Raw genomic sequence first — 14,881 nt, 5'->3', positions numbered from 1 at the left:
ACATAAAGCTGCCGTATGAGCTCTGACCCTGTTTAGTTTAGGAGTCCTTGAGTTAATGCACACATCTTCAAAGAGAAATTTTCACTTAATATTTAACAATCTTTGTAATATTTTAAGACATTGTAATACCTCCTGAAGGCATCTTATTAGCAACTATAGTTGCCAGCTGAAACATATCATATACTTTCTGCCAGTGTGTGCAAGGTTGCATTGAAAGTCAAAAGGGATGACCTGCATTAATTGAGGGTGAATCAGAAGTTCAAAAGACTGTAGAAAAAAGAGTATGGAAATGGGGAAATGATGTCAGAATACCAGTGGCTTTTAAAATATTATTCAGCAACTTTTCTTTTTTTTTTTTTTCTTTTCTTTTGCTCCTGCAGCTTTGATCTGGAAGTAATGCTACCAAAGCCAGTAAAATCAGAATCAGAGGAGAATAGTCTACAAATTAATCTTCACCCTGAAGTTAAGATGAGGAGGTCCAAAAAAAGAACAAAAAGAAGCAGTGTGGTGTTTGCTGATGAGAAGACAGCACCTGATATTTCTATCTCTGATATGAAATGTGTATGTTACTGGTTTAGACTTGTATTTTATAATCCATAAAAAGAGGACGTTAATCACTCAGCAAAAAATATATATTTCACATAGAACTCTAGCTATCAAAAAATGAATTATGCAGGATACAAAAGTGATCTGACCTGCCACAAAAGAAATTTGCAGGATACTAAGAAGGGAACAAATCAATGGAAAAATCAGAACATTTCTTGTGCTAAGAATGACAGATAACACAGTGTTGAAGCTGCACAGTTCTGAAGCTTGCTTAACTTAAAATGGAGTATAACATTGGGAGGGTTAAGGTAGCTTTCCTGTGGAGAGGCAATTCACTGTGCTGACATTTCATGGCAGCTCCTTGTAGTCAGGGCTGTTTCAAAAGTGATGAGCCCTGTACTTTTTGTACCTTCTTACGGAACATGCAGCTGTTAGGAAACTGCAAGATTGCAAACAGAGTTCCTTAAATGGTGCCAGAATGAAGTTTGGAAGCACGGGCATCTCTTGCTTTGTAGATCATCTTGAGTGCCTTACATAACTTACACAGTGCATTTTTTTATTTATTTTTTTTTAATGCTTTAGTCCTCAGGAGACTTTTCTTCTTTAAGTGTAAAAAGAAATAATACAATCTGAAAGATGTACTTTTGATAGGCAAGCCCTGCATAAATTAAAATGTCAGGCACTACCAGACTGCTGAATTACATGGAAAAAGAATGCAAGTCATTTGATTTGATTTTTGGCAGAATCATCAAAGGCAAAGTGAATTGAATAGAAAGCTAAGATTCTTTCAAAGGATGTCTTAAGTCATAACTCTTCTAACTGTTCTAGTAAACTCTTACCAGAGATGTTGCTTTATCTTTGCATATGAACTTGAAACTGGCAAGCAGTTAAATTCATGCCTCATAAAGTATTTTCTCTTTTTCTTGGTCCAAGATTTCAATGACCCTTAAAAGAATAAAGGGAGGGTGTATTGAAGAAAGAAACTATCCAATGGGTGTGTTCACCTGCCTTTTCTTAAGTTCAGAAAAACATTTGATTCATTGCATAATTGTGTGATTTCACAGTTGAGAAAATTTTGAATGGAGAAGGAGAAGCCTCTGAACTAGTTTATTGGTCTGTCTGGACATTTTCTGGGAAGCACACGACATCAGGAAAAATGCCCTGCATTAAATATGCCCACAACTTCCCTATTCAGCAAGTATATTTTGTTCAGACTGTAGTCACTAGTTTCAAAAGACAAAATATATGTTCGCAAATGATAGTAAATACATATAATATAACAGGTTTAGGTTCTTAATTGTTTGTTTATGTAATATAAACACATGCATGGTTTCTTCATTCTATAGTGAGGAGGTGAGGAAGGTTGGAATTTTTCGTATTTTTGCTGCTACAAAGCAGAGTGACATACTCCTACTGAAAACAGGCAGCACTAGAAACTTAAAGCTATGTCAGAAGAAAATACTGATCTTTGAACACTGGGCACAGACCTTAATTACTTGTGGAAGAGCCAAGTAGTATTTGAGTTGAAATATTTTATGTGTCTTAGCTGAGAGAAGCTACAATAAAGCAAACACATTTTCAGAAATGAAGGAAGAATTACTTTGAGCTAGATCCTGCAATCTGCCACATGTCCCTAGTCTTTGAGCTTTGAATTGCAGTGAAACTTGAAGAGGATTGTGATTGTCTCATGCTGTCATACAAGAGAGACAGGAAGCACGCAGGCGTGTTTTGAGAAGCAGTAGTATACAAAACCAAGTAGCATCTTTGCCCTTTGATTACATGACTACATTAAGTACAGATACACCTAACTGTGTATAGTGTTGCAGGATTTATTTATTTATTTATTGCTTCAGGAAAGTAGTGACAAGCCTTGTAACAGCCAAGCTTGCTACTACGTTAATTTAATAGAGAAAAATGTTTTCAAAACTTATTTTTACCTTGCAAAACACAGTCAGAGCTGGCTGATGACATACCAAAGATGGTAGGAACACCATTCTACACTTCCAGATTACATAATCTCTTTTAGCTACCTTTTTTAGAGTAATGTTTTTTCTATGTCAAATGAGAAGTATTAATCTAACTAGAAATTCCACAGAGAACTAGGATTGGGCACATTCATTTGTTTATTTATTTTATATGCTTTTCACAAAACATTATTTTGCCTAGGTATTTGTTTTGCATATCTTAGTTCATCATTAAGGGCTTTTCTTCTTATTATTATTTTTTATTATTATTATTATTAAACAGCTGTCAAGGAAATACGAGTTCATGAGTGACACCAACCTCTCAGAGCATGTAGTGGCACCTCAGAAGACATCTGTCCTCAAGCAGATGAGCTCTGTCAGTCGTTCTATGCCAACTATTCCGGGTAAGCTGCTTATAGTAAGATGATGAGCATTCTTCATTTCTTGGCTACTTAAGAAAATGTAGCACTGAAGCGTTTGCTCCAAGCAGAAGCAGGTAGCTGTCTCTGTGTGGTTCTGTGGCTCTAAGACAAACACTACAATTTAAGTGTGTGCTGTACACGTGAGGCTGGACTGCTACTATTGCTTGATAACTCTGTGCTGCCTAGTAGTAACATACTGAAAGTCTTATTTCTGGAGCTCTTGATTTTGCTTCCTTTTATAGTGTGAACATTCAACATGCCTCAAAAGAGGCAAGGATTTTTTATCTTCCCTCATCTGAAGGGCCTCACTTGCAGAAGGAAGGGGTTCTGTATTCTTCAGTTACAGCTCAGTGTGTTAGATACAGAGCATTTCTTTGTTTCAAATCCTTTTGCTTTGGCAGATGAATTTCCCCAAAGGTTGCCCAGTATTAGGAGTTTCAATTGATGCTGTTAATATTAGAGAGGGATCTTGTGAACCTTGCTCACAGCAAGAGGAAAGGAAAATGAAGTAACACAACTGCCCCCTAGAAAGCATGGTAACTGTGTGATAAAGAAGGGAAAACTGTAAGTGAATGTGGAACTCATTTCTAGGTCAAGGTATACAGAGAAAACGTTGCACGATTTCAGTATCCTTTCCCCCCATCTACTTCCATAGCACATCCAGTTCTCAGCCTGCCCTTCATCTAGCCCTGTTATTGTTCCTATCTTTCCAGATGCCTGTAACAGACATTTAGTACAATGCAACAGTAATTTCCTGCCCAGATTGTCATAGCCTGCTGCTGCTTCTTTTTATCTACATGTATTTTTCTTCTTTGAACAAATGTATTGATTTTTTTTTTCACTGTTCACTTTCAATGTAATGAAGTTTAGTGTTAAAATGGGGAAATTTTTGCTTATTTTTGTATTCTGAGAATAAGGTTAGATTGTAAAAGTCTCATTTCTCTCTAGTAATTGCAGTAGTTTATTTCAAATTCTACTTTGTCTTGCACTCTATCATTGTTTGTTTTTTTTTTTTTCTTTTCAACCAATCTGTTTCTGTTCTAAGGATTAACTCTGTCCGTCAGCCCTGTGTCACCTGATGAAACAATTGCATCACATAGACTGAGTCAGCCAGTGTTTCCTTCCACCTCAGATGGTGACAAAAGAACCGTCAAAAAAAAGAAAGTGAACCAGTTATTTAAAACAATGGTAAGTTCTGACGATGGTAAATTCTGTGTGTTGGGGGGGGGGGGGGGGGGAGTGTTACCTCTTCAAATATTTTAAGCTATGAAAATCAAGTCGATTTAAAATTCCTTAAGACTGTAAGTGAAAATTTTATCTTTTTTTCCTTACTTCTCTTATCAGAGAGAGGAGTGGAAACTGTGTGTAAGAAACATTTTCCCCTGGCTGTGCTTTCTGGAATAAGAATGTACTTCATATGTTTAACAAAGGCACAGATGTGCAGTTCTGCATCTGTTCCACAAGAGGTCTCATTTGACCTACCTATTTTTTTTCTGTATTATGTAACACTTATTAGCAAAAGAGGAAAGCAATTATTTCTTGTTCAATTTAATTACATTGAGCAGTTTACACTAGTATCAGAGTAAGGTAAGGATAGCATATACAGTAAAACATTCAGAGTGTGGGTTAGTTTCTGGTGTTAGGGATGATCATTAGAAAGTAGAAATTGGCTTACACTGGAGTATAAATCGTGTTGCTTTAAACAATTGACCTTCTTTCTGTGTAGTAAACTTTTCTTTGGCTTATGTGGAAATTTCAAAAAAAAATTAAACACCATTGAATTTAAACAACGACAACAAAAATACAGCTATATATCTATTGCTATCTAACTATGCAGTGCAGTTATCAAGATTCAAAAGTTTTACTATTTTTTCAGGTAGTGGAAGGATGAAATCCAATGCAGATGCTGTTATCTACTTATGTGTAGTATCTAAGCATTCTGTGACACTTGTAATATTTTACGCATCACCTCTGTGCTGATATTTCATGTTTCAAAGTTTTCATATTCATTAATTAGTTAGTGGAGTCTTTAAAGAAAAAAAAAAAAAAGAAATACTTTTAGGAAGGTTAATCAGCATTTGGGTATTTTCATACTCGTATTTTCCTAGTAATAACAAGAATACTCTTAATTTGAAGCCTGTAGGGTTTCAGTTATGTTTGATTTATCAGGTAATGCTCTTTTAAGACTGAGGAGTAACAGCTTTTCAGCATGATCTCATCCACACACATACAAACCTAAACAGAATATAAAATGGAAAAAATGTCCCATTTTTGAAGTCTGAAAAAACATTGAATAAATCCACTTAATTCCCTTCTATAGTGCTGCCACTGTAACATTGAAATCACGTGGACAGGTTTCAATACAGATTTATAGTTTTGCAAAGTAGGGAAACAAGTTTAAAATATCCAGGATTTGGTCAATGCCTTTTTCTTTAGCCAGAGGTTAAGGACAAAATCTAGTAAATAATATAAATATTACTGAAAGCAAAAACATTAATCATATTAACATATGGCACTCTCTCTTTTTTTCTTTTTTTTTTTTTTTTTCCAGCGTATTTCCAAAGTTCTAGAAGATGGAAAGTACTCTGTGGAGCACCATTTCAAATCTCCATCTACAGATCTGTAATTAATTCCTGTAATTAAATGATCACTTTTCAACCAAAAATAATTATATATACATGTATGTATATATCCTACTTTAGACAACTGTCTACTGTAAAGAAAGGCACCGATAACAGGTGACTGAGGGAGAATATAAACAGTATTCAGGGTTCTGATCAGTTATATGATATAAATACAGGAATAATATTTCAAGCAAATACTCCAGGATGGGTTCACTAGGATATAAAATGAAAGTTTATCGAGCCTGTGGTTATACAAATCATTGTGTGCTCCCTGGTGATAAAACTCACTCCTGGGAAGAAAGATGTTAAAAGGCCATCTGCAGTGCTTGCCATATAATGTAAGTCCTATCCTGTTCTTTTCAAAGAGCACAGAAGTTATCCTTTTGTGCAGCTTGTATAGGCACACTCCACTTATCTTTAAACTACTGCTGGCAAGGTTGTCAAGGCAACTGATGGCTCAGCACGAAATAGTCACTGCGAGTATGCTCTGTGGCCCTAGTTGGATTTACAGTCCTTGGGTCCCTCTGCTGTTCCCAGCGCACTGCTCTATATCCTCAAATCTTTCTCAGGGTGATTCTGACACCATATGCCCAAGTTATTTTCAGAGCAGCGGGTACTGTATTGAACACGTGCAAAAGTTTATTTACACATGTACAAGTTGATTTTATATCCATCAGTATGATAGATACAAGCTGCATTTTTCTACTGTTCATCAATAAAATAATAAAACTTTATTTGCCTTGAACCTTTCTCACTGGAATCTCTAGATGTCATCATGTGTTTAATAGCATCTTACTGTCAGCAAATGAACTCTAAAAGCGCAAGGCTTCTGCTTTCCAAATAAGTTTTCTGTGTCCCTACAACTTAAGAGGCAGAGTTGGAAGATAATGCCTTATCAGCATGAAGATAGACAGCACAGGTCAGCATCTCATTTTTCTTTAAACCTGCCAGTTATTTCTAAAGGCAAGTATATTGTCCAAAATTAAAAGTTGCCATTTAAATGGGTTTGGGTAAGAGAAAGAGATTAACATATTCTTGCTGAGTGATAGAATCAACAGAAAGGCAACTTCGGTTTGTTCTAAGCCTAACTATTGCTCTAAACAATCTTATGTTTAACTTAAATAAACTAATTAGACTCATTAGCTTAGACTCATTGCTAGTTGTCAGTTTGAGGCTGTTTTCTACAGAAATAATTAGCAAGTTTGAAATTTTTGCCATTGAAGCTAATACTTCACCAAAACAAATTTTTGCCTAAAATAACAGTAGAGAGAGAAAAAAAAAAAAAAAAGGTCCAGTTTTAACACTAACTATAGGATTTTTGCCATGAAAATTGGCACTGTTTTTTGTTTGTTTGTTTGTTTGTTTGTTTTTTGTTTTTTCTTTTCTTTCTTCGTTTGCCTTTCACAGCAACTTGATAATGCTTCTGAAGAAGCATAAACGAAGAACAAAGCTTTTATAGAAAAAACAGCTCAGTTTAATTGGGTAGGTATCTCAGTGAAAAGCTGAGGGGTACATGTTTTGCATCTTGCCAACCTGGGGGAAGAAGGAGGAGAGTACTCAAGCTGTCTTTCACGATTATTTGCAGATTCATTGAAGAAATATTGATATCACAAAATATTTTTTTTTCTGAAGAAAAGGTTTTGTTTTACAGGTAATGAGTGAGGAAAAAAATGATTTAACATCTGTTTATTTTGTAAAGATACCTTAAACATTAATTTCTGCTTATTTTTTGTCTTGTAGCTATGCTTTTACACGAGATTGGAATGGAAGAGTTTTAGCTCAATCTGTTATATAAACTAGAATTTAAGGCTGTGGTAAAAAAAAAAAAAAAATGTATGAAGAGTGGAAAAATAAAAAGAACCCAGAAACAAATGTCAGGAAAACAACATCAAAAGAAAGTTTTGTGTTGAGTATTTTGTTGTTGAGGTTCAAGGGTCAGGCTTGTGTTTTGATTTGGTTAGTGTAATTTTCAATGCAGGGTTTAGATTCACATTTAACTTATCAAATATCAACAAAAATCATATTAGTTTGTCCAGTATCACAGATTCAAACTCTTGCCAGCTTGATCTTGGATCTATTTCAAGCTTGAAATCATGTAAATCAACTCTGATCAGAAAAACAAAAATAACTCAGAAAAAATATCTGTCGAGAACAAAACACACATGGACCTGAGATTTAAAGGATGTTGTTTGAACGTCAAACTCCACAGCCACTCACAAGTTTCCAGAAACTGTGCATGCTGACATTTTATCCAAATAAACAGAGGGTATTCTCAGGTGGCATCCATCCTTATTTGACTTTTTTTTTTTAATATGTATATGTAAGTGAATCACAAAGGGTAGAAATTTACTTCAGGATAGGGTTAGGCTTTGGCTGCTGTCCCAGGGAATTAATGAAGCATGTGTAGCTTCACCTGTAATCTGTATGGCTCCACCACCTCTCAACATGCAAGGTCAGAAACGCATTTATGGAGACAACAATGTTTTCATGTGTGTTTTCTGACAGAGTTCATTCCAGTTCTCACGGACATTTCAGATAGGCTGGACAGTAACAGCCTGGCTTTCAGGATTGCTTGACAGTAAGGATTTGGACTGAGTAACGTGGGTCTGTAATAATCTGTGTTTAGCATGGGATAGAAAAGGCTGCATATGCAGCTACAGTTGTATGTGTTGACTTGCAGAAAGCTGTCAAGCTGCAAGAGTGTAATATGCATTTAAGCCGCATGCCATTATGTTCAGTTAACTAGATGTCTGAATTTTAGACACAGGCACTGGGATTTATCTATGATGGAGTGGTCTAGCTTCAGAAGAGCTGCTGTCAAGGGAGTATGAGGTCTGCTCTTAGATGGCAAATGTGTGCATTCTGCTATATCAAGGTATTCTGGAGCATTCTTGAATTGATTTGGCACTAGCTTGGGTGTTCAATCTGTCCTTGTTTGCGCAACATAATGCACAGCAAACTGTACAAGTTCTCATTATGAAATGACAACTCAATTATTCAGGCTCTTTTGAACTTAGTGCTCTTAAAAATTCAGTAAAAATCAGCTGGGGTAACCTGGAGGGAAGTGTTCAGACTGAAGTCAGTAGGGTCACGTTTCTGAACACAGTGGGAAGGAGAATTTTCATAAAAATTTTATTTACCCCAGGAACACATTTTGGTCTTGAACTAAGACTTAATGTGCAATACATCTGTGTATTTGTTGTAGGTACTGCTTGACAGTGGACTTTTTTTTTTTTTTTCTGTATAATTTGCAGTCTGTAATCTTTCCTGTAAAAGAGTGGAATTTTGGGTGAAGTAATGGGTACCACGTTGCTTGTTCACTATGGAGTCCAAAGATACATTCGATATCATTGGATCTCTGCTTTCATTTTCCTTGTTGATTGTGTTTGGGATAGGATATAACAATTTTATTATCCTTACAACTCTGCAGAATCTGAATCAAAGCTGGTCACTAAGGTCACAATATTGAAGCAGCTCTATCGTGTCTGCTTATCAATGGATTTTTACTTCCACCTCAGTCAGAGAAGTGGAAGCATCTTTGAAATCAAGATATAACTTGAATCAATCTAAAGGTAGTTGAGCTCTCAAGTAAGTTTGTTCCACCATGATCATGGTATGAGGACACATCTAAATGAGAAAAGCTGTTAAATATGTTACTAAAATATAAAGGTAGGATGGAAGAAAGCAGTTTTGTTTATTAAATTTATTTATTTATTTATTTATTTATTTATTTTGTTAATTCAGCTGTGGTCCAGGACTTGTGCATAAAGCCATCTAAACATGTAATTTTCTTGCTCTTTCATTTTAAGGATTTTGACTTACCTAACAGGAAAACAATTTCTTTTGTTTTCCTTGTTGTTCCAGCTTCAGCATAATCCAGGTGAAAAAAAAAAATGTCCCAGAGTCTAGTTCTGTGTATTCTGACATCAATATAGGAATCATCTAGGCCTAGGACATTCTGTTGTAAAATCATATCCCAGATCGATTCTCCATACTGTAGGGGAATAAAAGTGATGACTTACCATTCAAACACAGGGTCCTTCCCATTCAGAAATCAACAGAATTCAGCTAATTTAAAGCCAAACTCTCTTTTGAGTCATCCCTTTAAAAATGAATAAATAAATAAAATAAATAAATAAATGATCAAGGACAAATAGTTTAAGGATCTGTTCTCTTGTTAATTTTTGGAGGTGGATATCTCCATCTTACTATGTATTTTCCCAGGGATAGAGGGCTACATTAAAAATGCTTACCAGCCATCTCCCATCCTTGTTGCCTTGAAATTGCACTGGCATTATTAGAGTATTCATTTGTATTTTCCTTCCAGAGCTGAGTTCCTACTTGCTTTTGAGTGTTCAAGGTCCTTTTAAGAGAGAACATTGAGCAACATCCCAGGGCTGCCCACAAGATGTAAGGACTTCAGCATTCACAATGTTTACTGCTATGGGGTGACGAGAGTAGTTCTTTATTGACTCAGTCTGTAATTTTCTGTTCTGATTTGCTATCATCATGCTGTGTGTGCTAAAGATTAACACTGTAAAGGAATAATTATTCTGCAAACAAACCTGAGGTAGACTGTGGATTTGGTAACTTTAAAATATTATATAAATATGATCGTGGTTTTCAGGCAAGTAGGACAGTTTCATCTGACCAAATTGGACCAAATTATCTGTTTTCAATGCTGTTTTGTTCTTCCAGGATAGCAGAAAGCCTACTGTGCCTTGAATGATCTTTCATATGTCTGAGCCTAGAATTGAACAGTCACCGTGAGTGTCCATTCTTTAACAAATATAGTTTCTGTGTTAAAGATTTTTTTCATGACATTTAGTACATGCTGCAGCCCCATTATGCATGTGGGTATTCAACCAGTGTTTACTAACAGATTGTTAATGACTCTAACAGTAACCTTTTGCATTCACAGATAACACTTCATAGGCATGCCCATTAACTTGAATACTTAACTAGTTCACCTGAAGGTAGGTGGCTGTTGGTGTTACAATGGGTTTAAGAGGTGATTGATTGAAAAGGTACAGGAAAGCTTACAGATATCAGAAGTCAATCATTTAAGGTGTCTACACCACGAGCTGGTAGGCCTGCAGCCAAAGGAGATTATTTACATGAAGTAGGCATTTTACATTCTTATTGTAACTAAAATAAGACTTAAACCTCCATGTATGACAGAGTTTGATGAAAGATTTTCCATGTGATGTTCACTAGTATGTTTTTATATATAAAAAAGTAGCCCTGAACAGAGGTGCTCCAGATGCAGTTCTTTTTGCAAATACAGTTGTAAACTGTCACACAATAAATCATGTTATGGTTGGATACCCTGGTTCTACAAATATTTAGGAATGTGAAGTCTTTACTACATGACTTCAGTTGTTTTGACACTCTCAGTAGTGCTTTGACACAAGCTATAGTACTAATGCATAAAGCTTCAATTGGTAGAGTCTTTCTTAACAACTGCCTTTAGACTTTTAACAAGACAAGAAAACAGTACTCTTAGAGATCAGTATTTGAAAACAAAAGAGCAAAGGAAATGAACTTGAAAGATTTAAGTCTCTTAACATACCAGTGTTTCTGCAAAGAATTTTAAAGTATATGAATTATTCTAATATGGAAAAAGTTAAAAATTGTTTCTATATACCAATTGTTAGTTTTACTATCAGAATTACTGTTCTCAGAAATTAATTATCTATATATAATTACTGTTCTCAGAAATTAATTATCTATATATAATATTGCTAAGCAGACAGTGATTACACTAGTCTAGAAACTGACAAAGCTAACTAGGTTAGATCTTAATTCAATACATTTTACATTTTCAAAAATTGCCAGTAGGGGGAGGTAAGTGGTTGCAGTACTGTACCCATATATAAGAACAAATTACTGATGTGCCTACCCAGATAGCAGGAAAACCAAAGTGGAGCAACTGGAAGTGCAAGGATTAACAGTAAAATCTTGGTTAAATTAAAACAACTTAAAGTCTATCTATGACTGGGTGTGTCCATAGAGTAGTTCACTGCACTTACACTTGTACCAGTTCACTCAGCCCTTTTAGTTGCTAATTAATTTCCCCAAGTGTGTGTTATGCAAGCACCAAAGGGCATAGAGAGCACCATGAATAAAAGAGTGGGGAAAAAAAAAAAAAAAGTTATGTTTTCTGGAAAATCCATTTTTCTAAAATGTCTTTTCAATGACCTAAAGCTGATTTGTTTGCATAAGCAAATACCTTGATGCTGAAATCTGACTCAAATTGAAGTATTAGCCTGTTACTAATTTTTCTTTGGTGTGTATCTTATTGAAAATGTACAAGAATTTTAACTTTGAAGGCCTTTGGAAAAGTGTACTGATTAATTTGCTAGATAAACACAGCTGATATCCATACAATACCTCACTGGATTTTATAACTATTTATCTCTAGTATAAGCAAACTTTTAGAGTGGCAGGCACAGAAGAATAAGCAAATCATCTGAAACTGGTAAGCATTTTGGCTGTTTGGAAGCTGGTAGGAGCAGTGAGGTTGTTAAAATATGGTTGATTGGAGTGTCTGTATTTGTACCAGTTTCCCAGAACTGAGCAACACCACAGATTATAATAATGAGAAGAATTTAGTTGCAGAATCTGTCCATCTCTGGTTTATACTTGAGGTATCCCTCCCTCCCAGGGCTGAGCATAGTTGTGTATCTAAATGCAGCAAAGCCAGAGGCAGCCAAATGGAAGTTTCTAATTTCTTGCTGCCTACTGCTTGTCATGAATAATACCTAAATCAGGGTACTCCTAATCCCCTCTACCGTATTATGTGTTGGCAAGATCATGGAAGGTCTTTTTTGAAGCAGAAGTTATGACTACTCTTACTATCACAGTTCTTATGGTCAGAAAACATCAACTAGCACCTGTAAGGTTTTACAGTCTTCTAAAATCCCTGTTATAAATGTTGCTTGAAAAATCCACAGTGGATTTGCTCTGAAAGATTAAAAAATGTTAAGGTAATTCCAGCATTGCCACATCAATGACACTGGTCCAAATGGTATTACCTTTTCCTTTAATTTAGTATTCAACCTGCATTTCTACAAATAAAGCTCAGTTCCCTTGGTTTGTGATACTGTTCTACATTTCCTGTGCATTTGCAGTGACCTTGATATAGCTTTTTGTCTGCTACATCTTATTTCTCCTGGTAGTGGTGTTTATTTTATGCATACTCTGTGCTGATGATTATTGGAATAAGGGATGAAGACTTCTACAAATACTTTGAGGTAACTGAGAATATAGGTGATTTGCCTTTACATGAAAATGTCTTACTGAGGGATGCTGAATTATTTCTGAATTCAGTGTGTGAGTTGTTTGAAACAAGCTGCATTGCTTGGTTTATTGACTTGTAGATATACTCTCTTTTAAAAACATTTTCCCTCTTCTTTGTGACCACGTAAATAACTTAAATGAACTTTTCTTCAGTAAGGTGTTAAACTGTGATAATACACCTGCATTATGTTATACACAATGTTAACAGTACAGCCTAAAGCTTCATATTAATTAAAAATACAGCCAAATAATCCTGTGGTCCACAAATGTATGTATTATGATCTGAATCAAGTATAAACATTTTCTGGAAGATTAGCAAAAGTACATGAGACAGAGTGCTTTGTACTGACAAAATGGGGGACAAGTGTTACACAGTATGTTGTAAGGTTTGCCAGGATGAAGTCACTACTCCAAAAATTTGAACCTAATTGGGCAGCGAGAGTGGGTTTGCACAAGCACATGTTTTGCATCATGTAGCCCTGGTGCTTTTGATCTAAGTTCTCTAAAACTGTCACACTGTGGAACAGCATGGTGACTGGTAGGTGCTTGTGATACTAGCAGTCATCATTCTTTATTTGGCTTTATTGTTTAAAATGATTCAGTTAGGAAGCTAGAGTTAGGAGTATTGCAGCCAAAAATATCAGAGAAGCCTACAGAGTATCCCATGCTTTCCTCTACCTTGTGACCCCTGTGCTTTGGCTTTCTACTGTGTGCTAGTGTGTACATTCTTCTACCAGGTTGCTACATTTCAGAAATGCTGAATATATAGGTTACTTTGGAGCATAAGTGATCATGCTGAGAAATCCCAGTTTAAATGAAAGTATTTTGAGCTCTTCATAACCTAAGATTTCAGACAATTACGGTTTCTCTTGTAAAAGGGATTGCACTGTTTCCAAGTGTGAAGAAACATTACGGTTGGCAGGACTAGAGGGATATGCAGGAGCTGACTTTAAAAACACGCACAAAAAGAACTATTCCACAGAGGCTTGGCCTAAGTTTTGCTTTTTGGAGCTTCATTTAAAAAATCCAGAGGAGCAAATCTTCATATAACACAAGTTGACAAATATCTGTGGTTGATGAGGCTTGATAATTGATAGTTGTGTGCACCTCAGGGCTGTACAGTACTGTATTGTAGTGGGGGGGGGGGGGGAAAAAAAAGTTAAGTAAATGAAGTGTTAAAAAACATGATGTATCCTGCCTACAAAGACCTCACCAAATCCAATGCACTGTGATCTTTGAAAGTCATGATCATTAAGCTATGACTCGAGCATCAGCTTCCATTTTCTTTTCAGAGTTTTTCAGCCATAAGCACAATCTGTTAGCACACCCTTGCCAGCATTTCACATGTGCCCAGACTTATTGTATTGAAGACTCACCATTTTTCCTTCTCCTTTCTCCACTTCTGGAATTGCTATCTTCTCCTTCTAGTCCTGCCACGAACAGCAGTCTCAGTGGTGAAGACCCCGAGGCAGTATTCTTGGCCAGACTCAATTAACTCCACTTCTTAGTTGCCCTGCTCAGAGCAATCACAACTTGAGCAACGTTTATTCTTCCCTTGTTGCCTTTTGTCTGTACCTGAGGAGCATCTGCACCTCAAGTGCTATACTGGAACAAGTGCTACAGTGATTCTCAGGCAGTAAGGTGTGTCCATGCTACTCACAAAGTACCATTTTTACTGGCATTGTTTATATGCCTTTCTGAGTAAATCAGGCACAGTCAGTTGGAAGAAAAATGTTGGTGATCACCTCGTGTCTACACTAGAAGCTGTGCCAGCACGAACATGCCAGGGAGGGATCAGACCTTTGCACTCGGAGAGCTACCTAAGCAGAAGCTTGCGGTTGTCTTTGTATTTCATTGCTTTAGAAGTAGTACTTGCCATTCTTCATCTCAGAGCTTGCTTTGCTTAGATCTGTCCAATATATTGCTCAAATGTCACATCAAGGTAGGTCTGGCAGAAACATGCATTCTCAGGCAGCAGTAGAGCACAATTTAGGGGCTGACCTTGCTAAAATGCACAGCATCA

At 36.1% G+C, this 14,881-nt stretch overlaps 1 protein-coding gene across 1 annotated transcript in view; it reads left to right on the top strand.

The window, feature by feature from the left end:
* Positions 1-6,301, top strand: part of DOCK2 (dedicator of cytokinesis 2) — a 188,867-nt gene extending 182,566 nt beyond the window's left edge. Inside the window, exons 49-52 of the mRNA XM_005024959.6 lie at positions 381-561; positions 2,794-2,914; positions 3,978-4,120; positions 5,484-6,301. Of these exons, the coding sequence (XP_005025016.4) occupies positions 381-561; positions 2,794-2,914; positions 3,978-4,120; positions 5,484-5,558 (520 nt within the window). The 3' untranslated portion in view covers positions 5,559-6,301. The remainder of the gene's footprint in view (positions 1-380; positions 562-2,793; positions 2,915-3,977; positions 4,121-5,483) is intronic.
* Positions 6,302-14,881: the final 8,580 nt, after the last annotated feature.

This window comes from Anas platyrhynchos, chromosome 14 (assembly GCF_047663525.1).
Source record: "Anas platyrhynchos isolate ZD024472 breed Pekin duck chromosome 14, IASCAAS_PekinDuck_T2T, whole genome shotgun sequence".
Taxonomy (NCBI): domain Eukaryota; kingdom Metazoa; phylum Chordata; class Aves; order Anseriformes; family Anatidae; genus Anas; species Anas platyrhynchos.
Note: the sequence above shows the minus strand (reverse complement) of the source record. Positions and strands in the feature narration are given on the sequence as shown.